This window comes from Onthophagus taurus, chromosome 6, assembly GCF_036711975.1.
Source record: "Onthophagus taurus isolate NC chromosome 6, IU_Otau_3.0, whole genome shotgun sequence".
In the NCBI taxonomy this organism is placed as follows: domain Eukaryota; kingdom Metazoa; phylum Arthropoda; class Insecta; order Coleoptera; family Scarabaeidae; genus Onthophagus; species Onthophagus taurus.
Window position 1 is genome coordinate 32,480,835 of NC_091971.1, and position 26,602 is coordinate 32,507,436.

Below are 26,602 nucleotides of genomic sequence, written 5' to 3' on the forward strand. Positions count from 1 at the left end.
GATTAATGGAATGATTCTGCGGAAATGCACCATGATAATTTAATGTGGTAATAAATAATTAAATTATTATTAATTTTATATATCATATATTTTATTTAATTAATTTTATCAGTCTTTTATTTCTTTCTTATAGGTGAAAGTAATATGGCTTATCTGGTGAACTAGAAAGTGATGGCAACTTGAAAGAATCGTTGAATTTGATGAAGTTGACTCTTCTATAGTACTACATATCTTCAATTTTGAAGGTTTTTGGATTACAGGACTTTGATGTATCTGGAGAAGTTTCTGTAGAATTGGAAATCTTAAAAGTCTTGAATAGTTTTTGGGTTTCTTCTGATAGAAGTATAACTACTTGCAGCTCAGTGAAACACCAGTTCGGAATGATGTTCTTTGTAATTGAGGTCACCAATAAAGGACAATAATATTTATCCTTTTATATAATAATAATAACATTTTGGTAACTAATGTAACATAGAAATAAGTAACTCGATTTGAAATATCGGTTGCCACACTATGATCTATAAACTTTTCGAAAAGCTATAAGTATGTTAATAGATATCACACAATAATAAATTATGGGGAAATAATCCAAGATCAGCAATTTGCCTTTCGCTACAATCAGGATTGCAGTGCTAAATCATGTTGTTCTGCAGGTTTCCTCGACATACTTGAAGCCTTTAATAAGATGTAGTACGGAGGTTTACAAGTTAAACCAACGAGGCTCCTTCTAAATCCGCACTATCAACCCCTCACATTATATTTGACACTTTCTTGTGAAACTAGGTATTAAATATTGTTCAACTTATCTCCCGTGCTATCAGGAGTTGCATCAAGGAAGCGTTCTTAGCCCAGTAATGTATCTATTGTATAGGTCAAATGTGCCAACAACGAAAAGTACCACTTTTGCAACATATGTTGATGAAACCGCAACATTGCCTTTCGAAATCTGTAACATAATCTAAACATAATTCATAAGTGTATGAAAAATATAAATATTATTATTAAGAGTTTATTGTATACAGTAATTGTTTACAATTCTTTTTGTAATTCGCTACGGTAATGGAAGCTAAAACAGTACTCAAACGGGTGCTGTAATGAGACTCCTTACAGCATCCGATGCTGTAATGAGATTTTAGTAACATTTTATGGAACCAGTTCAAGTTGGTGACATTGGGTCATTAATTTTTCTAGTTGTCAATGTGACAATTTTTGTCTATGGATGTTTAAACACGTTCTTAGCATCGAATACAAAGTCCACAATGATGAGGACATTGACTCTGAGCAATTTCTCTTATTTTGGGAGGTGTACATGAAACATTTTTTTCAGGTGAATATATTTTGTGTTTTGACAGTTTCTAATTGTCAATTCAAAGTTTCTATTTTCAAGTGTTCCGGTGTTACCAACTGCTACATACCTATTTCCCTACATTGCCCAAATTTACTTTATTTTTGTTAAAAAAAAATATAAAAACGCGAATTACAAAAAATAGCATAAAAAACACGTTTCATAAGACTTAAAGCACTCATTCATTAAAAAACTCGTGGCTTCGCCACTCGTTTTTCAACTTGAATTCGTGCATTTCAAGCGTGTCTTACGAAACTTGTTTTTTAATATACTATTACATTATTCAAATATTACTTTCACTCTCTACCCTCTTCCTCCATTTCCACGCCCTCGGCTCCTCGGCCCAATCATCCCCTCACCCATCCCTTTGTCTCCTCACCCCCATCACCATTCTCATCCATCGTTTCCCCTCTCCCCCCTCTCCTAAGATCTGCCTTCGGTCCATCTCCTCCTCCCTCAACCCACTGCACCCATTCAGCATGTGTTCTAACGTTTCCCATTCCTCCCTGCACAGCCTACACCACCTCTCCTCATCGGCCATCCAGTATTTGTTGGCTCTCTCCTCGTTTCCACAACGGAACCTAGCCACCAACTTTTTCCCTTCCTCATCTCTTTCCAATAACAAGTATCTAGGCAGCCCCTCCGTAATTATGTTCCTGTATCTTTCGTTATACCTTCCCTCTTTTATTTGTGTCCTTCTTTCCTGTCTCTGCACATCTCGGTCCCTGTCTCTCAACTCCCTCCACATCTCCCTACCCACCCTTCGTCTACTATTTATCTCCGTTACCGAGTAGCCCGCTCGTCTATAATAGTTGTCTCTGTGTCCTTTCCCATATCTGACCTTTCCCTCTCTAATTTCCCTCCAACACTCCCCCAGGATCCCGCAGCTTGGCCTCCCTTTTATTCTTTCTTCATATTTCACTGCCCTCCTGCCCGCCTCCACCCTGACCTTATCCACCTTTACCTCTTCCCTCACTATATACTCCGGTGTTTCTCTCGCCACCCCAAGCACCCATCTCCAATATCTAGCCTGCACGTCCTCCAGCAGTCCCTGCTCCCTCCATCCCCATACCTCTGCCCCATACATCATCACACTGCTAACCAGACCTTCAAACATAATCTTCCTCGCTGCCACATTCCTTCCAAAGACTCTCTTCCCCCAACCCCATACTTGTCCCATCACCTTATTCGCCTTTTTTGCCATAGCTATCACATGCGACCCCTCCCTGTTATCCTCCCTAAACACATACCCCAAGTAAGTATACTCCCTAACCTCCTCGATCTCCTTTCCCTCCCATCTCCAGTTTTCTGTTCTTTTTCTCCCACCCTTACAAAACTTCATCATCCTTGTCTTCCCCACATTTACTTCCAGCCCCTTCCCCCTAAAATATTTTTCCAATGTCTTTATCATCTCCTTCATCTCCACCGCTTCTCTCGCCATGACCACGATGTCATCCGCGTATGCTAACATATGCACCTTTCTACCTCCCACCACCAATCCTCCCATCTGCCCCTTCCCCAATCTTTCCTCCAGGTCCGCCGTATACAGTGCAAACAGACTTGGGCTCAGCGGACATCTCTGCCTCAGTCCCTTCGTCGTCCAGAACACGTCGCTCAGCTTATCTCCCACTTTTATCCTAGCCATCGTCTCCATGTATATTTCCTTCACTCTCGCAATTAGGTGTTCCGAAAAATATAAATATAATATGTCACTTTCACCATGCTAAAAAACCCTCTCAATTACCTTATGATTCAACTAGGTATAAAGTGTGTACGTACCGTGATTAGCTATGGGGTTACTGCTAGTTCTTTCAGCGTTTTGAAAACAAAGTTACCAACCCGCATTTCTTCGTCTCTAATGATATCATTCATTGTGTCATCCCTCTACAGATTAGAAAAGAAGTGATCCACCACTTCGGTTTATAATACTACTATTAAATTTAAAAGAAATCACTCACATGACATATAAGGTTCCATTGTCCGCAATCCCTTGAATAAAAAAAATAATTTAACAAATCGAAAATTTTTATTTTAGGAAATACTTGTGACGCATCCGAAGCGACAAACTTATATTTTAACACATCTAGTGCGCTCAAATGTTTAGAGGAAAAAGGAGATTTTGCTGTGATCGTCAAAGATCCTACAATAAAGTTCCCCACTAACGTTAGTGTGATGTGCAAAAATGGAACATTTTCGATGTTGGATAGTTTTGATGTGGACGAAGGGTGTTATTTATCTACTGTGACATCAAGCGAGATTATAACGAGAAATAATGACCCATTAAACAACGATAGCCAATTAGCATTGTTGGAATTCGAATACTGGTTTTCTAATTACCCTCATAAACCTTTTGGATTATTCGATTCTTTTAATAATATAAACGATTTACTTTTTAAAGTAATATTTGTAACTTATTTTTTCAGTAAAACGTGTAAATCACTTATTTGTGTTTAAGGATACAACTAAAGGACTTGAATTGCCATCTTCGGAGAAAGATATTATCAAGAATTATGTTAAACTCTTGGATCATATCAACCATTATGAAAACGGACACAACAAAGCATTTTGTGTAGATAATTCTTCAATTACGTTTTTTACAACAATTGTTGTAATAGTTACAATTTTTCTGAATAGTTTTTAATTATAACTATACAGTCCACTCCCTATCTAATTTGAAAACGTTAAATATAAGATAAATACAACAAAAAAACTAAAAGTTCACAAAAAATCGTTCATGAAACACTCTCACTGCTTTATGTAGGTTTCTGTCACGTAATACGTATATCATAATTGCCTCAATTCTTTGCCGTAACCTCAATCTTACCATCTTAACAATTTCTCGACCTTGCTTCGATGAAAGTAGAAGATAGAAATGAACAAAATTATTTCAACACGGCTTTATACAAAAATTTTACCTTAACGAGAGGCAACGAGAGTAAAAGTAGACTAACCCCACAAGCCTGTCTTTTGAGCAATGAGCAAGATTAAGTATTGGCTTATTTTATTTTTCAATGAATTGCATGATTAACATGCTATCTGTTGTTCCCACTCGGTGTACAAACTTACACCATGCTTTCTCATGCTTTGCCAGATGCAAAATTTTGCAATATTCCATTCCCTTCTTATATCGCTGTTTCTAATCTTATTATACCTTTTCCACTTAGTTATAATTATAATTCATCCATATGTGCTATAAACACACTTGGACTCAATTCTTCTCCCTGCCGAAGGCCATTCTTCGACATAAATTCTCTCGATCTTAAATTTCCATATACCACAGCATTAACATTCCATAATTTCTTCCTTGACACACTATCAAACGATTTTTTCAAGTCAATATATCCCAAAAAAAATTCCATTGTCTGCATAATCTTTTTAACTATTTTTGGATTGTGAATGTGTTGTCTTGTATATTCCTGCCTTTTTCAAATCCTCTTTGAACTTTATCTAATTTTCTTTCAACTGTTGGCCTAGTTTTGTTATCAAGAATTTGTTATAGTATTGCCCATTCTAGTACTGTTATTTCTTTGTAGTTCCTGCAGTCTTTTTTGTCATTCTTTTTATGTATCGGGACTACTAACGCCATTTGCCAGTCTTTTGGGATTACTTTCTGTTGCCACACTTTATGCAATATATGCAGAAACACATTTTCGCCCGGTGCCCCATATACTTTATCAGTTTAGTAGTTATCGTGTTTTGTCCGGGTGCTTTTCCGTTCTTTAATTCTCGATTTAATTCTTTTATGACTTGTTCTAATTCCCCCATTATTTCTCTTCATGGTGCATCTATTGCTCTTCGTGACCCTTCCTGTTGTTGTAAAGATTCTATTGCACCTATATTTCCTTGCTCCATTATATTCAATAGTTTCTCGAAATGATCCTTCTTCTCCCCATTTTTATTCTTTACTGTCAATATCCTAAAAAATAGCTTTTGGCTTTATTTATTGTTTCTTTCCACCCTCCGAAGTCCACCCAAGTCCGTCTCTCTGCTTCTATCACGATTTCCTTTATTCTTCTTTCTGCTTATATTCATCATAACTCCACATAGTTTTATGTTTAAACAATTTTTCTAAACATATTTCTTTATTTTTAATACATTGTCTTATTTATTCAGACCACCGCGCCATTTGCTTCTTGTTGCTATTCTTCTTATAACTATCACATAGCTAGCCTTCCTACTTCCAAAAGAGTATTTCTGAATTGACACCATATATGTTCAATGTCTGCCTGCGTCAATTTGTTCTTTATATTAGTAATTATTGTAGTAAGTTGTCATTTTTGATGTTTTTATGTCCTTAACTATATTTCTGGCATATACAGGTGTCTCAGCGAGACCGGTCATTAGACGTTTCTGGGATTCTGGCGAAAATAAAAATTTGAGAATTCAGACTTAAGTATTATCAATTACGATCTCTTCGTCTAAAATATTTTCAGATTTCTTGCACTTCCGGTTATACCGGAAGTCGCGACCAACTTTATTTTTTTAAATGGAACACCCTGTATATTTTTACATATTTGGATTTGTCTGTTTTCAAAGTTTATAAATAACTTTACTTTTTGCAATTTGATTCGGTCGTTCTCGAGTTATTCGAATTTTTCTAGAAAAATCTGATCCAGCAGACATTTGTTCAAAAAATCAGAAAACACTCAATTTTTGGGATATCAATTTAGGATTGAGAACATGCTTAAGCAACATGATGGAGTATGTTTTGGTGCCGAGAACTGCGGTCTAGAACGTTTGATCACTTTACTATGGCACGTTAACTTTTCAAAATTTGGAACTACCATAACTTCATTTTTTTAAATGACACCCCCCATATTTTATTTTTTAGTGGTCTTCGGTGTCTCATTCTACATCTTTTATATCCCATATGACCCATACCTAATATTAATAGTTTGGGAGATAATTAGGGTTTTTTGAAAAATGCACACATATCATATGGATATTTAGCCTAGTGTACCACGAAAAACAAGCCTTCTCAATGAGTTCTTGTCAAAGACTCACTTGTTTACGTCACTTGATGCATGTGAGCTAATAATTATCTGTTATGTCCCTTAATATTAGTGCTGAAACGAGTTAAAATCGATAACAATAACGAAAGTAATATTTACACAAATCAAGAAATTCTTAATTTATTTTTTTTTGCATGAAAAGCGCGACAAAGTTCGTAGTATGATTCCCAGATCTTCTTTGGCAGCTCGAATTGAGGTGTTGGGACTGGGCTCGAAATAAGTCAAGGTATTCACCTCTTCCGTTGCATTATCTACTACATTTTTTGGTCAGTTTAACACATGATTAATTCGTCCAAAATGCAAAAAATTTGCTTCTATTCCTCTAAATTTACCTTTTGTCATCGAAGATAAATGTGTATAATTGTCATTAAACATTCTGCAAGTTCTACTAAGAACTTTGTCGCACTTTTCGTGCACAAAAAATAAATTATGGATTTCTTCATTTGTATAAAGATTATTTACGTTATTAATATCCATTTTAACTGGTTTTAGACTCACAAGCATCAAACAACCTAAGTTAGACTTTGACGTTTATCAATAAGTCATTAAACATTTGTTTTCCATGGCACATTAGGTTAATATCCATATGATACGTGAGCATTTTTCAAAAAACCCTAATTATTTCTCAAACTATTAATGTTAGGCATAGGACATATGGAATATAAAAGATGTAAAATGAGACGCCGAAGACGACTAAGTAATAAAATATGGGGGTTGCCATTTAAAAAAGTGAAGTTATGGTGCTTCCAAATTTCGAAAAGTTAACGTATCATAGTAACGGGACCAAAAGATCTAGACAGCCGTTCTCGGCACCAAAACATACTCCATCATGTTGTTTAAGCATGTTCTGAATCCTAAATTGATATCTCAAAAATTGAGTGTTCTATGATTTTTTGAACAAATGTCCGCTGGAGCAAATTTTTCTAGAAAAATTCGAATAACTCGAGAATTGCTGGTTCAAATTGCAAAAAGTAAAGTTATTTATAAACCTTCAAAACAGACAAATCCAAATATGTAAAAATATACAGGGTGTTTCATTTAAAAAAATAAAGTAGGTGGCGACTTCCGGTATAACCGGAAGTGTTAGAAATCTGAAAATATTTTAGATGAAGAGAACGTAATTGATAATACTTAAGTCTGCATTCTCAAATTTTTTTGAGTTTTTTTGGTCAATTTTTCTAATGACCGGTGTCGCTGAGACACCCGGTATGAGCAATACATAAGTCACCATGCTATCTGTAACACTAATCTGTAGAACATTTGTAAAAGAATAATAAATGAATTAAAAAATTAATTTTATTTTACTTTTATTATTTTACCTACGCAAACAATAAAGACACGACGCGCGGCGACCGAAAAATGAATACGACAAAGGGTGGAATTGTTCAAGGAAGCAAGAAGAAAAAGCGACAAAATCTGTAGACGAACGAAACGGGATTACCAGAACAACCAAAGATTAAATATAGGGGTTGATAAAGGCGAGTAGCGAGGATCTAGCAAACAACATTTATTTATTTATTTATTTATCTACTCTCATGGGACACAGCACAGCACTTGCTTAAGTAGTTTGACAAAAACAACAGAGAAAAGAAGTAAGAAAACAATAAAGTATAATAGTTTAAAAATAAGTGAAAAATCGAGGTATCTAACAATCACTCGCGATAGGACAAGAACTAAGTATTAATTAATCAATATACGACATGTTCCCAACTGCAACGAGGATCCCCCTTTTGTCAATGGAAAGACGGCCAGCAGAGCCAGCAGAGCACAACGAAAATCAAAACGAAGTGATCTGGCCGGGACGTGAAAGTAAATCAGTGATGTAAGCGAAGATGAATTATAAATATTGTGAATTATTTTATATAAAAGTATTATGTCATTAACAAGTCACCGCTGGCTGTGTCGTAAAAAGTGGAAAGATTGGCACGCCGAGTCCTAGTCATATAGGTAGTATGAGATTTCCAGCATAAAAAACAAAGGAATCTTTTTTGGATACACTCTAGTCGATCTACGAATATATCATATTGTGGATTCCATACAACAGTGCAGTAATTCAAAATGTTAAATACGTACGTATAATAGAGAGTCATTCATGAATTAGTGTCAACAAAATCAGCAGCTGATATCATGACGAAACTCAGCATACTAAAGCCTTGCTAACCACCAAATCGACGTAATCATTACACAATAGTTTAGTATCAAACGTCACGCCCAAATCCCTCATAGAAGTAACCCTTTTCAACAACTTTCCTCCAATGATGTAGCCAAAGCGTATAGGACAAGGTCCTATTTTGTAAAAGTAATTGTAAAGCATTTGCTATAATTTATGGTGATAAAATTTGTAAAACAATATTGAGCAAGTTCATATAGATCTAGCTGAAGAGCAGAACAGTCTCTAGGATTAGACACGCAGCAGAAGATCTAAAGATAACAAAGTTGTAAAAAGTAGGCTTGTAAATTAAACTCTCAAGGACCTTGCCGAAAATGGACAACAAAAAAATTGGTCTATAGTTTTCGACTAAGCTTCTACATCCAGATTTAAAAATAGGCACCACAGAGGGCTGCTTCCAGATTAGCGGGAAGATACAGTCTCTCAGAGATCTATTGAACAAGATTGATAACGGTTCACTAGGAGATTCACAGCAATTTTGAACCTGTCACCACCTGGCCCTCCGGAAGGGTTAACGGCTCCAAGAGCTTTCAAGACCTCAACATGCTCAAGTTGTAGAGACAGTGACACCGTCAAACGTAACTTCTGCAAGCAAATCACGTATCGCGCGCTTAGCTCTAACAAATGGCCAAAACCTTTTGGTAACAATAACATTGCTATAATCACGATCGATAAGAAACTTTGAGCGACCCCTCAAAAGGGAAAAAGTTATATAGTCGAGGTGATTTTAACACCGCTTCCACTTCTTGTGCATCTTACGTTTTTCACGAATTACTTATAGTGTCTTTTGAGAACCAATACGGAAAACCGAGTCCGAAGACTCGTTTGCGTGGTACGAACAGTTTAAAAGCGTCAGATAGCATTTCGTAAAAATAAGCAGTAGCCTCATCCACGATTCCACTGCTCAAACGATTCCGCCAGGGCACTTCACTTAAGTACATACATAGTGATTTCATCAAAAGATGCCATTTTAAGATTATAAATATATTGATCCACTACAGTGGGATAAATTTCTAGAAATTATGAATTTGCATGATGACCTAAATCCACCTCGCATTACAGAGATACATTACAGGAAAAAACAAGATCAAGGATGTTACCGAATTCATTACAATAATGATTTAATTGGGATAAACCAGCCAAGGAGGCGGAGTCCAAGAACTCTGTAGCTCTTGGCGAAGTAGGCCTGAACGGGACACAGTAACGGCGAACGGGGTCAAGGGACCACCCGATTTCCGGGATATTGAAATCACCACAAATGAGGAAACCATAATAATAATAATATACTTTATTGCCCAGCAGCGTACCAAATTAAGGGCAAAATATCGCATAATTACATACAAAAACATAAACTTAAATTACAACAAAAAAATAATAGTAGACAAATTAAAAACAATATTAATACTTTCTAACAATGTAATTTCAAAAAAAAACATGAAATCACTATCAATTCAAATTAACAATTGAAAACGTTCATTTACGTTGGATGTCACCACTAAACTAACTAGCGACAATAACCAAGCACAATCTATCTCACTACACCACAACCTCTGCAAGTACAATGCACTGTGATTCATTTTTCTGGTTTTGTAGGAAAGGAAATTCGGGGCGATGTAATAGGTCCAAGTAGTTCACCCCTCTTGGCGGATATTGACCATCCATACGATACTTTAAAAAGCGACGCTGAACTTTTTCAATCATCAGTCGATGCGACGTATAAACAGGATACCATACTACTGAAGCGTATTGAAGTCTAGATACACCCAAAGCTATAAACAGCGTTCTTAGGGTACTTGAATCGCCAACGCGACCCATGATCCTCAGGATAAAACCCAAAGTGCTCTAAGCCCGCGACATCTCTTCAATATGGGGCAAAAAAGAAAGTACGTAATCAAAAATCATACCTAGATCTCTTGTAGTATAGACTTTAGTTAAAAAACTCGAAACAGTCATATAAACCGTATCGATGTTATTCAATTTTTTAGTAAATGGTACTAAGAGCATTTATTGGTACTTAGTGAAAAGGAATTAGATTGGCACCACTCCTGAACCACATCTCCAGTGTGTTAATTAATTATCGTACCTGACGTCATCATTGCAAGTATGCAACTAATATCACAGTATTGGTATTGCAATACGCGATTGGCGTATTACACTGAGATATTGGTTGTATACTTGCAATGATGACGTCGGATACAATAATTAATTAACACACTGTATATTGTCTTGTAACATTCGACTATCTTCCAATGATCCAACCTTCATAAATATTTTCAGGTCATCAGCGTAAGCAAGCACTGGACAGGAAACTGAGTGTAATAAATCATTTATGTAGAGAATAAATAACAGCAGTCCTGGGATGGACCTCTGATGAATTCCAGATGTAGGTGAGTAACTATGGGATTGAAAACCATTATAAAATACACAGCACACTCTATCAGTAAGGTACCGCAAGATGGGGTTACTTGGACAAGTTTTTTGCAAATTTTTCAAGATTAAAAGTGAAGAAATAAAGTTAGGGCAACAGAAACTTATTCATCGTACCTAACCTTGAGGATTATATAGTTATCATACAACATTGAAAATACCTTATACAAACAACAAAAAATATATAAAAAAGTAATGTCCAAATAGCCCCGTTGTTGGGGCTTCTTGGACACTAAACTTCGTTTTAGGGACAATCTCTTACTATGCATGTCAGATGTTAACTTGACCAGAAATGTAACCCTGAAAATGTAACTGAAGCATTAAGGAATGTATTTTTATGTAAAAAACACATTTTTTATTGAATTAAACATTAAAAAATATTAAATAAATTTTAACAAAACCGTATTTATTTCTTCTTACAAGTGTTTCAAAAAAATCTTCTAGTTAACCTTAAATTAATATAAATCGAAATAAAAGAAACAAAAATTAACGTATTTACCAACAATAAACATATTAAAAACCAAAAGCCACTGTTCTATAGCACAATTCAAACTTCAATTAATAACCGTCGACCGTCTAGGCACGAATCCGTATTGATAAAGGGATATAAACGATTGGGTGTGGCGATAAATGGTATTATAAATTAATTGTTCATATACTTTTGCAAAATTGACAAAATTGTCCCGGTCTCTTTTTTCGAGACTAACCCAATCCCGCAAACACCAAACCTCTATTTTCTTTTGTTTTTAAGTTATAGCCAAAAAGTCAAATTTTCGTGATTTCAAAAAATGCTCATATTTCGTTTATTTTTCAAATTAGAGAAATGGGGTTGATACGTTCTTAAGACACTTTTTTAAGTAGAATATACTGCCGTTGAAAATTTTTTAAAATATTTAATGATTTTTGAGATACAACACAAAGTTAACTATACTTGATTATGATGTTAATGAAAAGAGCATATTTTTAGCTTTCCAATGATGTATCGCATGTATGGTGTATTTGCGGAAAATAAGCGTTAATTTTCAATTCCAAAATAGTAGCGCTTACTATTATATGTTAGCGTTCTTTTATGTGTGGTGCGGCTTTTGTACGATAGATGGCGTGGGGAGGTTCTTGTGGTGTGTATATTTAAAAACTGGCACATATGTAGTCATAAGGTTTAGAGTAGAGCAGTTTAAAAAACCGTTGGATTAAGTGTAACCGTTGGATAATAAAGAGTTGTTTAGCCATTCAGAGGAGTGTGTTTAAATAGTTAACATATCAGAAGTGGGATAGGGATAAGTTCTACTGTGAAGTGACCAAAAGTCTGGACCTACTGTGAAGTGAAGTGCACAAAAGTCTGGACCTACTGTGAAGTTAAGTGCACAAAAGTCTGGATCTACTGTGAAGTGCCCAAAAGTCTGGACCACCTACTGTGAAGTGAAGTGCCCAAACGTCTGGATCTACCGTGAAGTGATTTTCGCTGGACAGATTCCACGTCCAAGATTATTCTGGACTTATGAGTGATCCACATAGTGAGTTGCCGTCAAACAACACCGAACCGAATAAAGCAGAAACAGGGGGCTTTTGTTTCAATTTAAACAAAGCAGGAACTTCGACCATGGCGGAAAGTTCAACTGGAATAGACGGCGGAAATATGCAGAACGTGTTGATCGCACTGACCGAATGTTTGCGAGAAATGCGAGCCGAGACTAATACCAGAAAAGCCGAACTTGCAAGTAGTAAACCAGAGCAATTCCAAATAATGCCTGACTTAAATAAAACCATTTCAACGTTCGATGGAGATGTTGATTTGTTGTGCGCCGCAGAATGGATAAGAGGTATCGAAAATAGTGCTTCGATGTATAAGTGGCCGGAATGTATTAAAATCGAAACGGCGAGAAACCATCTCGTAGGACCTGCACGCGATTGGTATAACGCACGAAGCGGCGATATCCGAAATTGGGATGACTTCAGGGTAAAATTTGAGAAAACGTTCATCGAACCTACTAGTACGGGAGAAAAATGGGACCGTATGCGAAAACGAATTCAAAAACAAAACGAGTCCGTGATGTCGTATTATCATGATAAATATAAATTATGCAGAGCATTACAATTAAACAATAACGAGATAAAAGAGGAGATCTTACGAGGTCTTTATTCGAGAGTGATTGCCGGTAATTTATGCGTTAAGTCTTACGGCGATTTAGATGAATTGTACCAGGATATCGTAAATAGTGAACGATTAATTGAAAAGAGAAAGGAAGTTCACGAAAAAAGAGAATCAACCACAGGAAATAAAAATACAAAATCACAAGGTACAATGTTGCGGAAAAGCGTAGGGGAAAACGAAGGTGAGCAAGATCAACGTAGAAACAAGTCAGAAGGTATAAAATGTTTCCGATGTGGAGGGTTGGGACATATGGCATCACAATGTCTAAAACGAGAAGCAGTATGCTTTTTGTGCAACAAACCAGGGCATCAACGTAAAGATTGCAGATGGAGAAAAGAAGATAGTGATAGAAGGGAAGTTCGTGTAATAGAAGATACAACAACGACATACAACAGCGGTATTGAAAAGTACTTTAAGCGAATCCTATTGAACGAGAAAAAGTATGTGGCCTTAGTCGATCCAGGGAGCGCCGTTTGTACAATTCAAGCTCACTTGGTTGATGAGAAAAATCGGCAGAAAACAAATATTGAGCTTACGGGATTCGGAGAGGGAAAACCAGTAAAGTGCAGCGAGAAGATAATCGCGCGGGTAATGGTGGACGAAGTGTTCGTAAATAACGTGGACATTTTTGTGGTTCCAGAGAACGCTCAATCCGTGCCGGTGATAATTGGTCGATCTTTTACGGAAGCTCCGGAGTTAGCTTACGCTCGAGTTAAAGACAGTCTCGTGTTTGGTTGGGATGATTCGTTGCCGTTTAGTGAAATCAGCGAACTTGATCGATCGCGACGCGAATGTGTGGTGGCTGCTGAGGACGTTATTGTGTCTAACAATTCAATGCAGCTAATCAAAGCAAAGGTAGCGAACATTGATGTACTTGTACCAATGAAAAACAAAAGTGAGAATCCAAAACAATTTATGAAGGACGACGTGGTTGGGATTGTGCGTGATATAAACACTATTTCGGAACAAATACCGTCGAAGGAACCCATAACAGTGGATATGCTCCGGGTAGACAGTGAAACAAAGGACGAAGTGATTGACAAATTGGTGGATTTGTGCAACGAATATCGTGACTGTTTTGCGTTGAATGTGTCGGAACTAGGATGCACAAATGCGATTACTATGGATATTGACGATTCGGGGGTGCCGGTAAGATCGAAACCATATCGCGCAAACATTGACGAGAGAAAAACTATCGCAGAAATTGTAAATGAATGGAAAATAAATGGAATCGTGACGGAGACCGATTCTCCTTACGCGAGTCCGGTCTTATTAGTTAAAAAGAAAACGGGTGAACCGCGTCTAGTTGTGGATTATCGGAGGTTGAACCAACAGACGATAAAGAAAAACTTTCCGATAGCCAGTTTGGACGAACATTTAGAAAATTTACAGAATGCCAAATTATTTACGACGTTGGATCTGGCACAGGGCTATCTGCAACTACCCCTTAGTGAAGCAGCAAAACTGAAAAGAATAATTGAACTTCTTAAAAAGCCTAAACGTATACGACAAGAAGAAGAAGAAGTAAAATTGTATGAGATTGATAACTCTAGATTAGTACGAAACGTGAAGGTGGGAAAAATAGAGAGAAAACTCTACGTTGTACCGAAAAGTGTCCGGAAAAGTATTGTGGTACAACACCATGATGGACAAGGACATTTCGGAGTGGATAGAACGATGGCGAGCATTCGAAAGTATTATTGGTTTGGAGGCATGAGATCATACGTGAAACGTCATATTCGAGCTTGTGTTGAATGTTTGTTATCAAAGATTCCAAGTGGGAAGAAACCGGGAGAACTACATCCAATACCTGTATCTCAGCGTCCGTTTGGACGCATTCACATTGATCACCTAGGACCATTAATTCGTAGCAAGAAGGGAAATGTACACATACTGGTGGTCGTGGACGCGTTGACTAAGTTTGTTAAGTTGTATGCGGTTCGTGATACAAAGACTGTTTCGACAATTCGTGTATTGAAAAAGTTCATTGATCAATTCGGGATTCCAGATCAAATTATCTGTGACCGGGGAACAAGTTTTACATCGGACAATTTTCGGAAATTCATGACGGAGTGTGGTATTAAACAAACGCTAAATTCGTCTCAATGGCCAAGTGCGAACGGTCAAGTGGAACGAGTAAACCGAACATTAATTCCGTGTTTAATGACTGAAAAAGAAGAAGAGGACCGATGGGATACGAATCTAATTCAAATAGAGCAGAATTTAAATCTTGCGGTAAACAAAACCACTGGTAAGACGCCGTACGAAGTACTTTACGGGTATTTGCCAAAATTTGGATCCGCTAAATTAAAAACAGTAGCTAAAGACGCGCAGAACGAGTGGATACCATCTGAAACTGTACAACGTGAAGTGCGCGATGTGATCGAAAAAGAACAAATTCGATATAAAGAACGATATGACCGAAAAAGATATTCAGGTTTAAAATATAACGTTGGTGACATAGTATTTATGAAGCGTGTCGCGAAGCCGGGAGATGGCGAACCGACAAAGCTACAAGATAAGTACCGAGGGCCGTTAGAAGTGATCGCCGTACTGCCAAGCGACACATATCGAGTGGCAACCTTGGACGTAGAAGACCAGCGAAAGTTTGCCACAACTGCCCATGTATCGCAATTAAAAATATACCAAAATCATGAGGAGTCGGATGATGAAACCGAGGAAGACTCACCCTCAGATGAGAGTGAGAAGGAGCAAGACGATCCGCCTTGTCGCAGTGCTTCAACGATAGAAATCGGAGAGGAATCTACAACTCGACGAATACGAAGAAAACCCACATATTTAAGTGATTATGAAGTATAACATCGCGCGGGTGCGCGATTAACATCAGGGTGGCCGAGTGTTAGCGTCCTTTATGTGTGGTGCGGCTTTTGTACGATAGATGGCGTGGGGAGGTTCTTGTGGTGTGTATATTTAAAAACTGGCACATATGTAGTCATAAGGTTTAGAGTAGAGCAGTTTAAAAAAACCGTTGGATTAAGTGTAACCGTTGGATAATAAAGAGTTGTTTAGCCATTCAGAGGAGTGTGTTTAAATAGTTAACATATATATTATTATTAAGCGCTAAAGTTCAAAATTTTGATTATAGTAGGCGAGTTCGGACAGTAATTACTACTAATTGCTATATGGTTTTGCACGAATATGACAGAAAGTTGCTCTTGTACCATTATGCAGGATAAAGTTGGTTTTGTACCAATGAATAAAAACTTTGAAGAGTTGATTTAAATTTCTCAGTATCTTATCCCTTACTTTGTTCACCAATAAACACTGATTTGTAGATAAAGTTTGTTTATTAAAAATACAAGAAACATATTAATTAATGAATAATTAAATATGAACAACAACTTTAGGAACTAAACAGTCGTAGACTGTGTCATCTTCTTCTACTAAACTTACTGGTTGTAAGGTTAGAACAGTTGGGTATCAATGAATGAAATCTTCGGTAGTATCGTCCCTGTTTTCCCCAACCAGGAGATTTAGAAGTTTTTTCATATTAGCAACCTTTTCTTTTGAAATTGGGTGAGATAGAGGAAGATTAGGGATCATAAACTGGGCAGCGGACTTTCCATTGCAACGATGTTTATATGGTATATGGAGCCTTATCTATCATTTTCAAAGAATCATTTTTTAATTTTATCGCTTTATGTATTTAAAGATATTGAGGAATTTTTAAGCGGGAAACTCGTTTCGAAAAATTCATGAATGAAATGATCAGTAAACTCACGTTACTATAGTAACTAAGTGGTATTCATAGATAACTTATATAGATGTGACATGGAGGTTCTGCTTCTGGTGCGATAGGCACAACGCCAACTCTAGCAATGGAGGTTCTGCTTGGCCTATCTCCTCTGCATTTGCATATAGAGAAAGTGGCTAGAACAACCATTTACAGATTTAAGCAATATGCTCAAAACTGTTCCGACATGTCCTACCAATGGGCTGCGGAAGACATTATAAGCACTGATACTGTGCTATCAATGCCGTCAGATTTGGCGGTATCACTATCAGTGATTAATGCTCGATACCAGATTGTACTGCCTGAGCGGCAGTCCTGGATCGAAAATGAAAATTCTCTGGTTCGGGCAGACATTTGCTTGTACACAGATGGATCAAAAACGCCTGAAGGGGTAGGAGCAGGAGTATACTGCCAGACACCTCGAATTAAGCAAGCCTACAGCCTGGGTACGTACTGTACTGTATTCCAGGCGGAAGTATTTGCTATTGACATGGGTACTAAAATCCTTCTTGAAAGAGGGGTGAAGAACATGACAGTACGAATCTTCTCAGACAGTCAAGCCGCTCTCCAGGCGCTGCAAGCCGTGAAAACGGTGTCGGCTTTGGTTAATGATTGTAAGAGAACACTAAACACACTGAGTTGTGATAACAGAGTCTCTCTGATCTGGGTCCCGGGTCACTCTTGTGTTGCTGGCAATGAAGCGGCAGATAAGCTAGCACGAGATGGCAGCGCTGAAGTGTTTGTGGGACCGGAACCAGCAGTTGGTGTATCATTTGCGATGGCCAAATATAGGATTGGACTGTGGGCTGAAGAGAGACTTCGCCTACTGTGGACCAGTTCTCCTGGAATGAGACATACTAAGGTGTTTATCAACATCGCCACTGTCAAACCCGGGAATATTTTGGGACTTGCCCGTAGTAGCATAAAAGTTCTAATGGGTGTTTTTACTGGGCACTGCCGATTAAAAGCACACCTCAACTTGTTGGGTTTAGCCGACGATGTTGAATGCCGACTATGTGCGGAGGAAGCAGAGACGGTTGAGCATGTTTTATGCCACTGCCCTGCCGTTAACCGTATCAGATTCTCGATTGTTGGGTCGCAGTTTATCTCCTCAAAAGATCTGAATGACCTTTCGCCGAGCAAGGTATTAATGTTCGTTAAGAGCATTGGACTGCACGGTGAAATTTGATAACGATATCTATCGGGGTACAATAGATCCTTAGGGTCGCGGTGCAAGGTTGGTTGGTCCGCCTACCCGATATGTATTCTATGTAATGTAATGTAGATGTGACATTTACGTAAAATTTTTGTACACGGTACCAGCGCTCCGAACGGCTCGGCCCAGTACTAATATTAAATAGCGGCTAACGTGATAAATCTAAAATTTAATATTTTCTAATTTTTTTTGTGTGGAATTAAATAAAGAAATAAAATCATTTGTGGATTTTAATAATCTTTTTATTAAAATTATTATCATAAACATAAAGTCTTATTTTAATATAAAAGAACAATAACTATAAACAATGTGTAATGATTAATGATACACTGTTAAAAATTTTACGAAGTAATTTAACTCTTCGGTATACTCTTCGATTTATAAAACACATAATTTCTTACCTGAAGGCTCCAATGAGATTGCACTGGTGGATATTGAAGCAACCTAAAGTCCCATATCTGCATGTGGAGTAGTGGGCGTGTTATTCGAAGCACTTGAAGTACTGACTTCTAAGTACTGATATCCTACATGTGAAAAAAAATGCCTCAGTCCTAACAACATTTTGATAATTTTATACACATACTGGCAAATTTAATGATGTACTACTCCTTTCAACAATTTGTTGTTACGTCCAACATCCTCTCGTCGAAAAGGCTTATCACAAACTCGAAAATTATTATAAACCCTCAAGTGTTCACACTGAAGCAGGTTTTCTCACACACAACATAAAACCCATCTTTGATATATTTCTGGATACATTTGTGGGTTTGGAAATCGGTAGAAACTTCCATACCTTTGTACGCATCCACTAATGGCGCAACTTTTTGACATTTTCTGCTACAAGAAAATAAGATGCATATATATTTATTTTACAAATACCTAATCCAGTTCCATAATCAATGTTTATGAGCATTAGTGAAACTGGAGATCATAATATAATAATATGAAATAAATAAAAAAAAGTATATCAAATGTACTTACCACGAATAAAATTTCGTAAATTTCTTTAAAATTTACTATCAAACACAAAGCCGCATCAAAACACTAACCAACTTGACAAACAACTTAGAAAACAGTAGAAAAACAAATTGACGAAACGACTACTTAAATCCTAAAATATTTATTAATTTAAACTGCCAAGATAAAGTAGATATCTACATAATATAACGCAATATAGCGCCATCTATCCCATCGGCCCGATACTAAAAATGACGTCAGTTTGTACGAACACGACGTTAATAAGTGCCAGGGGTATGGTGGTATTTAACGTTTTCCTCGCCTACTATAATTGAAATTTTGAATATTAATCTTTAATATTTTAGAATTAAAAAATAACGCTTATTTTCCCCAAATACACCATGCGTGCAATACATCATTGGAAAGCTAAAAATATGCTCTTTTCAGTAACACCATAATCTACTATAGTTTGTATTTAAAAAAATACAACTTTGTGTTGTATCTCAAAAATCATCAAATATTTTTAAAATTTTTCAACGGCAGTATATTATACTTAAAAAAGTGTCTTAAGAACGTATCGGCCCCATTTCTCTAATTTCAAAAATAAACAAAATATGAGCATTTTTTAAAATCACGAAAATTTGACTTTTTGGCTATAACTTAAAAACAAAAGAAGATAGAGGTTTGGTGTTTGCAGAATTGGGTTAGTATCGAAAAAAGAGACCGGGACATGGCACCTACTTTTTTCGTATCTCTTATAGTTTCTGAGATAGCCTATAATAACACCCAAATTTGCCCACCCTGTACAAATGGCAAAGGGCACATGTTTCTCTGGACGGAAGATATAGCAAAAAGAGGAAGTGATGAAGTTGCTTCAATCCTCCTAAAATTTCTTATGACGAAGACCGAAATTGACCACCTAATTATATTTACAGATAATTGCCCAGGGCAAAATAAAAATTGGCTAATGATGAGTTTATGGTTACAACTGGTAAAGGAGAATAAATTTAAAACAATAGCGCACCATTTTCTCGTAAGTGGTCATACTCATCTTCCTTCTGATAGGGACTTCGCACTTATAGAAAAGCGACACCGAAGGTATGCACCACAAGTTTTTTGTCCAAATGAATAATAGTACGATATTATACGGCGATCAAACAAAAAAACACCTTTTGCAGCCACAGTTATGACGCAGGAAGATTTTTTAAACTTTACACCTACTCGTACAAACATAAGAAAGAGTTCGCGCACCAATACCGGCCATAACTTAGACTTTGCTAATGCGTTTTCATTTCGATTTAGTAATAAAAATACTAAAGTTTTTTACGTCAAACATTCCGTTCATGGTGAGTTATGTACGACCAGGTGTCTATCTCAAAACGAGGAAGTTAGATAGAAAGTATCTTGAACCAATTAAAATTTAAAAAAAAAATATGACAATGTAAAGACATTGCTACCTTACATACCGGCTGTGAATCATGGTTTTTTCCAAAATTTACAGCCGAAAATAAGTGAAAGTGCTGAAGAAACAGAGGAACCTGAAATTATTAATGAAGCAGAGCCATTTTCTTAGTTTAAACATTATTTCTTTATATTTATTTTCTTTTTTGAGTTATTGACTTATTTAAACTAGGATTTATGTAAAAGTAAAAACTTTTTTGAGAAATATTAAAATGTTTTAATTCTATTTAAGTAGACATGTTTCGAAAACTAATGTTTCATCTTCAGTACCTAAATTTATGAAAAAGAAGAAACAAATTAAACAAAGGTTAACCGGAACGTATTAATAACGGTAAAATGAAAATCGGAATTTGAAAAGGTGAACTTACATAGAAAAATTATACAATATAATGGAATTAGTTAATAGGTGGGGTTCAGGAGTAGATCTAATTTCTTATAACTAAATTTACAATTAAATTTAAATTAGATTAACAAAATCACAGATTAAAAACTTCAACAAAAAAGGATAAAATCTTGGAAGGTATCGTAGGATAAGGGTGTGGCGTAAAAAACGTTATTATAATATAGCACGTACGGAATACAAAAAGAAAAATAAAAATTTTTGATTAATTAGTTAAATTTGTGGTATAAGCGAGAATATTTGTTTTCTATTATTTCATTTAATAAATTATCTGTGTTATTTTTAGATTGTTTGTATATTTCGTATTCTTCCAGTAAGTCCAGCTTCAAAGATTTAGGTTGGTTATGAATAAGTTCCATATTATTAAGACTTATTTTATGTTTAGTTTCTGTAATATGTTTGAATATAGCGGAATTTTTATCTTTATTATGTTCTTTAAAACGTGTTAATAAGTTTCTCCCTGTTTGACCTATATAAATTTTATTACATTCACTACAGGAAATTTTGTAAACTCCGTTAAGTAAGTGAAAGTGGAATTTATGTTTATTATTAACGAGCATATTGGAGATTTTAGTGTTGTTTTTAGTGGCTATGTGTATGTTATGTGTTTTAGTTATGTGGTGTAGTTGATTGATTGTGGGGTTGTAATGTGAAATAGAAATATATTTAGGTGGGAGTTTATAATGAGGATAAATGAATGAGATAACTTTATTGTTATGAACTTTGTAAAAGATGTTTTGCATGTCTTTAATGTTATAACCGTTGTTTAAGCCTGTTTTAGATTAATCTATTCACGATAGTTTTTGAAAAAAAAATTGATCTACTAAATATGTGATCTCGACAATGTTGATGAAAATTATACTTGCTTTTTTTTACTGTCTTGAATATGCACTTAGAACTCCAATGAGACCAAATTTATGAACGAAAATTGTTGAAAAAGAAAAGGCACCAAACATCATTGAAAACTCACTTTATTCTGTCTCGTAACAGCAATTTTTAAGAAAACGAAAACTGGTTTTTTTACTTGCGGGCGGAACGAACGTACACAAAAATTTCGGCACGAAAATAAAACGAAAATATACAATCTAATGGAATTAAATAAAATAAGAAAAATAAAAATAAAAAGAATGCAATTTTATCTAATGAAATTTAAACAAAGCCTATTTTTATAATATTGTAAATTTCTGAATTGAAATTTTCTGTGTTGAGGGGTGTGTTGATGGCTCTGTGGAATAAGAACCTAAACGCGGCTTCTTTATATTTGAAACTAGTGAAAGAATTTTTGGGGATAATTGTGTCTGTAGTAGTTGGTTTACGGAAAATGTTGAAATTAAGGGAAGAGTGTTTTTGGAAATTGTTAAATCAAGAAAATTTATGCTATTGTTAACTTCTTTCTCAATTGTGAAATCAAGGTTGCTGATATTGTTTATTAAATTGAATAGGGCTATTAAATTAGCATCTGAACCATCATATAGAATGAGGATATCATCTACATATCTACAATAGAATTTAATATATTTAGTGGCAAAATGATTATTTAAAGAAAATAGTTGAGATTCTAGGTTGGACACATAAAAATCTGCAAGAAGGCCAGATAGGGGGGAACCCATGGGTAATCCATCAGCCATTTCATAAAAATGGTCATTAAAAATGAAAAAATTTTGATTGGTTATGTTTTTAAGTATGTTGATCAAATTATTTATATCATTATTAGTAATGTTGATGGGAAGATTATTGTTGTTTTCAATTTTTTTGGAATTGGGAAAATTTTTTATGATTTTTAATGTTTCTTTGATTGGGACATTGGTATATAGATTTTTTATATCTAGGGAGATGAGTTTTGTATTTTTGTTTATTCTTATTTTATCAAGTTTTGAAATTAGTTCTGAAGAATTCTTTATAGAATATGTGGATTTGAAATTGAAAGATTTAGTTAGAATACTATGTAGGGCTTTAGATATAAGGTGACAAGGAGAGTTGATATCGCTGACTATGGGTCTGATGGGTTCACCTGTTTTGTGTAGTTTTATTAGACTGTGTAAAGTGGGATGTAGAGGATTCATGGGTATGTATTTTTTATTTGAAGGAAAAAATTTGTTTAGGGTATTTGATGATTTTTTCAAAATATCCTTAAGTTTATTGGTAAAAGAAGGAAGAGGGTCTTTGTGGAGTAAGGTAATGTTATTGTCGTTAAAGAAAGATAAGGTTTTTGAAATATATTCTGATTTATTAATTAAAACTAGGCCTGCATTTTTATCTGCTGGTGTACATATTATATCGTGTTTGAGAAGGTTGTTTTTCAAAGAGATAATGGTATTTTGATATTTAGAATTGGAACTGTTATATGTGGAAAAATTCTTTCTTTTGGATTTAAATTTATGTAAATTGTGTAGGAGATCGGCTTTAAGTTTAGGGAAAATGGGATTAAAAAGTAATTGGCTTTCAATATCGATGGCTAAAGAAGTGGAATTGAAATTGTGAGTGTTAAATTCTTTCACTAGTTTCAAATATAAAGAAGCCGCGTTTAGGTTCTTATTCCACAGAGCCATCAACACACCCCTCAACACAGAAAATTTCAATTCAGAAATTTACAATATTATAAAAATAGGCTTTGTTTAAATTTCATTAGATAAAATTGCATTCTTTTTATTTTTATTTTTCTTATTTTATTTAATTCCATTAGATTGTATATTTTCGTTTTATTTTCGTGCCGAAATTTTTGTGTACGTTCGTTCCGCCCGCAAGTAAAAAAACCAGTTTTCGTTTTCTTAAAAATTGCTGTTACGAGACAGAATAAAGTGAGTTTTCAATGATGTTTGGTGCCTTTTCTTTTTCAACAATTTTCGTTCATAAATTTGGTCTCATTGGAGTTCTAAGTGCATATTCAAGACAGTAAAAAAAAGCAAGTATAATTTTCATCAACATTGTCGAGATCACATATTTAGTAGATCAATTTTTTTTTCAAAAACTATCGTGAATAGATTAATCTAAAACAGGCTTAAACAACGGTTATAACATTAAAGACATGCAAAACATCTTTTACAAAGTTCATAACAATAAAGTTATCTCATTCATTTATCCTCATTATAAACTCCCACCTAAATATATTTCTATTTCACATTACAACCCCACAATCAATCAACTACACCACATAACACATAACATACACATAGCCACTAAAAACAACACTAAAATCTCCAATATGCTCGTTAATAATAAACATAAATTCCACTTTCACTTACTTAACGGAGTTTACAAAATTTCCTGTAGTGAATGTAATAAAATTTATATAGGTCAAACAGGGAGAAACTTATTAACACGTTTTAAAGAACATAATAAAGATAAAAATTCCGCTATATTCAAACATATTACAGAAACTAAACATAAAATAAGTCTTAATAATATGGAACTTATTCATAACCAACCTAAATCTTTGAAGCTGGACTTACTGGAAGAATACGAAATATACAAACAATCTAAAAATAACACAGATAATTTATTAAATGAAATAATAGAAAACAAATATTCTCGCTTATACCACAAATTTAACTAATTAATCAAAAATTTTTATTTTTCTTTTTGTATTCCGTACGTGCTATATTATAATAACGTTTTTTACGCCACACCCTTATCCTACGATACCTTCCAAGATTTTATCCTTTTTTGTTGAAGTTTTTAATCTGTGATTTTGTTAATCTAATTTAAATTTAATTGTAAAATTAGTTATAAGAAATTAGATCTACTCCTGAACCCCACCTATTAACTAATTCCATTATATTGTATAATTTTTCTATGTAAGTTCACCTTTTCAAATTCCGATTTTCATTTTACCGTTATTAATACGTTCCGGTTAACCTTTGTTTAATTTGTTTCTTCTTTTTCATAAATTTAGGTACTGAAGATGAAACATTAGTTTTCGAAACATGTCTACTTAAATAGAATTAAAACATTTTAATATTTCTCAAAAAAGTTTTTACTTTTACATAAATCCTAGTTTATTATATTTAACGGTTCCTTCATGTCAACGCATATATTATGAATAACCGCCGTTGAAACAATGATTGGTTGTATCCTTACAAATAAAAGAAATAATCACGGAATAATTTTTTTAACTAATTGGTTCTAATTGTTACCTTTCCGTCGCCACCCTCATTTCCAATCTTAAAACTTGGAATCGTCTCTTCCAAACCCCATACTGCCGTTCTACGACATTTCGGGTCCTTATTTGAGCTTCATTATAGAGACGCTCTGCCTCTGTCCTTGGTGCGACAAGGGGAGTTAACAAATAATTTCTAAAATGGAACAGTTCATTTACTATGTTTATTATAATTCTCTTACAGTGTGAACTTACGTATTGCGATACCCACTGTCCCCAAGCAATATACCGTTTCCAAAATGGCCCTGTTCAAACCTGTTGCGTATACTGCTATTATTAAAAATAGTTTGATCGTGCGTGGATCCAGGCCATCTAGCCACTATATCTAAAATTTTCAGATTTGCGTCCGATACCGTCTGTACATTAAAGGAAAAATAGCCTTTTCTATTCCTAAAATTTTCTGCTTGGTCTCCACCTAAAATATAACATAAGAAATGTTTGATATACATTGGTATATCATATTTCTAACAATACCTGGCGATTGAATTCGTACATGCGTACAATCGATGGTGCCAATAACCAAAGGAAATCGAGCAATGTTATAAAAGCTTCTTTGCGCTTTTCCAATGTCGTCACCCTCCGGCATTTTGCAGTATTGGGGTCTTAAATTGGCAATGGCTATTGCCACCAACTTCACTATTTGAGATGCTGCAGCTTCACTGACCCCACAAAAATCAGCCACAGCCAGCAACATATTACCCGTAGCAAAAAATCTTAATGTTAATAATAACCGGTTTGAGGCAAATATTGCTGAATTTCTAGAAAATAATATCTTTTATTTTACAAATGATACTAAATTATACAATATACAATACCTTTCCGTTCGTGGTTTAATGTTTTCTTCAACCTCTGACAACAACCGATGAAAACATTCTTTGGAAAGGCGGAACCTCTTTACGAATTCGGCGTCAGATAAATGATGAACATGATCGATTCTTTCTTTCATGACTCGGCCACCACGAATAGGAAATAATTCCTTGATTTCTTCCAGATCTTCAATCATCTCTTCGTCACTGCTACTTTCACGTTCAAAATCCATTTCAATACAAACACAACCACCGCTCGTTTCTTTTAGGTTATGAATTTGACACACGTGTGTTGTTTGAACGGTACGCCACCTCGCGGAAATAGTTGAATCACTTTTAACCTACCGGTCAGACCGATAACAGGCACCGAAACCGGCTGTCAATGTTACGCCAAAAATAACCGGTAGGTCAACGCTAACAGTAACATAAAAACGGTGGTAAAAGACGATTTTTGACATAACATGAGGTTAAAGATAACAGCAAGAATAACAGGAGGTGGTAAAAGTGGGCCTTAGAGAAATATGGAGAATTTCATCCCGTTTATTGACTTATTTAGTTTTGAATTGAAAATGTTGTCGTTTGTTAGTGCAAAAGTGTTACAAGTCACAATTTTTCTAATAAAATTCTATTTATATATTTATTATAGTTTTCTATATATTTTTTTTATTATTTCAGTATCCTGGATAGATATTGTAATAAAATCCCTGTTTCCGAAGAAACGAAAAAAAAAGACTAATTAAATTTAG

General features: G+C 35.2%; 2 protein-coding genes and 2 long non-coding RNA genes across 8 annotated transcripts in view; 2 read left to right on the forward strand and 2 right to left on the reverse strand.

Annotated features, from left to right (window-relative positions):
- Window positions 1–7,651, forward strand: part of LOC111420474 (transferrin-like) — a 32,517-nt gene extending 24,866 nt beyond the window's left edge. For all 3 annotated transcript variants that reach the window (XM_023053473.2, XM_071196345.1, XM_071196344.1), the window contains exons 7-8: window positions 3,381–3,742; window positions 3,801–7,651. In XM_023053473.2, the coding sequence (XP_022909241.2) occupies window positions 3,381–3,742; window positions 3,801–3,986 (548 nt within the window). In that variant the 3' untranslated portion in view covers window positions 3,987–7,651. The remainder of the gene's footprint in view (window positions 1–3,380; window positions 3,743–3,800) is intronic.
- LOC139429924 (putative nuclease HARBI1) lies at window positions 1,591–26,387 on the reverse strand. 3 transcript variants are annotated; one of them, XM_071196346.1, is made up of 7 exons: window positions 25,866–26,387; window positions 25,525–25,808; window positions 25,246–25,465; window positions 25,028–25,186; window positions 3,304–3,334; window positions 3,125–3,229; window positions 1,591–3,068 (listed from the first exon to the last, which is right to left on the reverse strand). In XM_071196346.1, exon 7 carries the CDS (start codon window positions 2,997–2,999, stop codon window positions 1,701–1,703), a length of 1,299 nt encoding a protein of 432 aa, XP_071052447.1. In that variant the 5' UTR covers window positions 3,000–3,068; window positions 3,125–3,229; window positions 3,304–3,334; window positions 25,028–25,186; window positions 25,246–25,465; window positions 25,525–25,808; window positions 25,866–26,387; the 3' UTR covers window positions 1,591–1,700. The 3 variants fall into 3 exon arrangements, with proteins under 3 accessions (XP_071052447.1, XP_071052448.1, XP_071052449.1); XM_071196347.1 differs by having other exon boundaries at window positions 2,955–3,068; window positions 25,866–26,385; XM_071196348.1 differs by lacking the exons at window positions 1,591–3,068; window positions 3,125–3,229; window positions 3,304–3,334 and adding an exon at window positions 24,885–24,966 and having other exon boundaries at window positions 25,866–26,385.
- Window positions 9,618–11,336, forward strand: LOC139430282 (uncharacterized). The gene is made up of 3 exons (XR_011640741.1): window positions 9,618–10,410; window positions 10,805–10,914; window positions 10,969–11,336. It is a non-coding gene; the product is annotated as an uncharacterized lncRNA (long non-coding RNA).
- On the reverse strand, window positions 20,598–22,046 carry LOC139430029 (uncharacterized). The gene is made up of 2 exons (XR_011640598.1): window positions 20,863–22,046; window positions 20,598–20,764 (listed from the first exon to the last, which is right to left on the reverse strand). It is a non-coding gene; the product is annotated as an uncharacterized lncRNA (long non-coding RNA).
- Window positions 26,388–26,602: the final 215 nt, after the last annotated feature.

Bases quoted from the DNA above. Each gene is read 5' to 3' on its own strand.
- LOC139429924 (XM_071196346.1), bottom strand. From the start codon at position 2,999: ATGGAGACGATGGCTAGGATAAAAGTGGGAGATAAGCTGAGCGACGTG.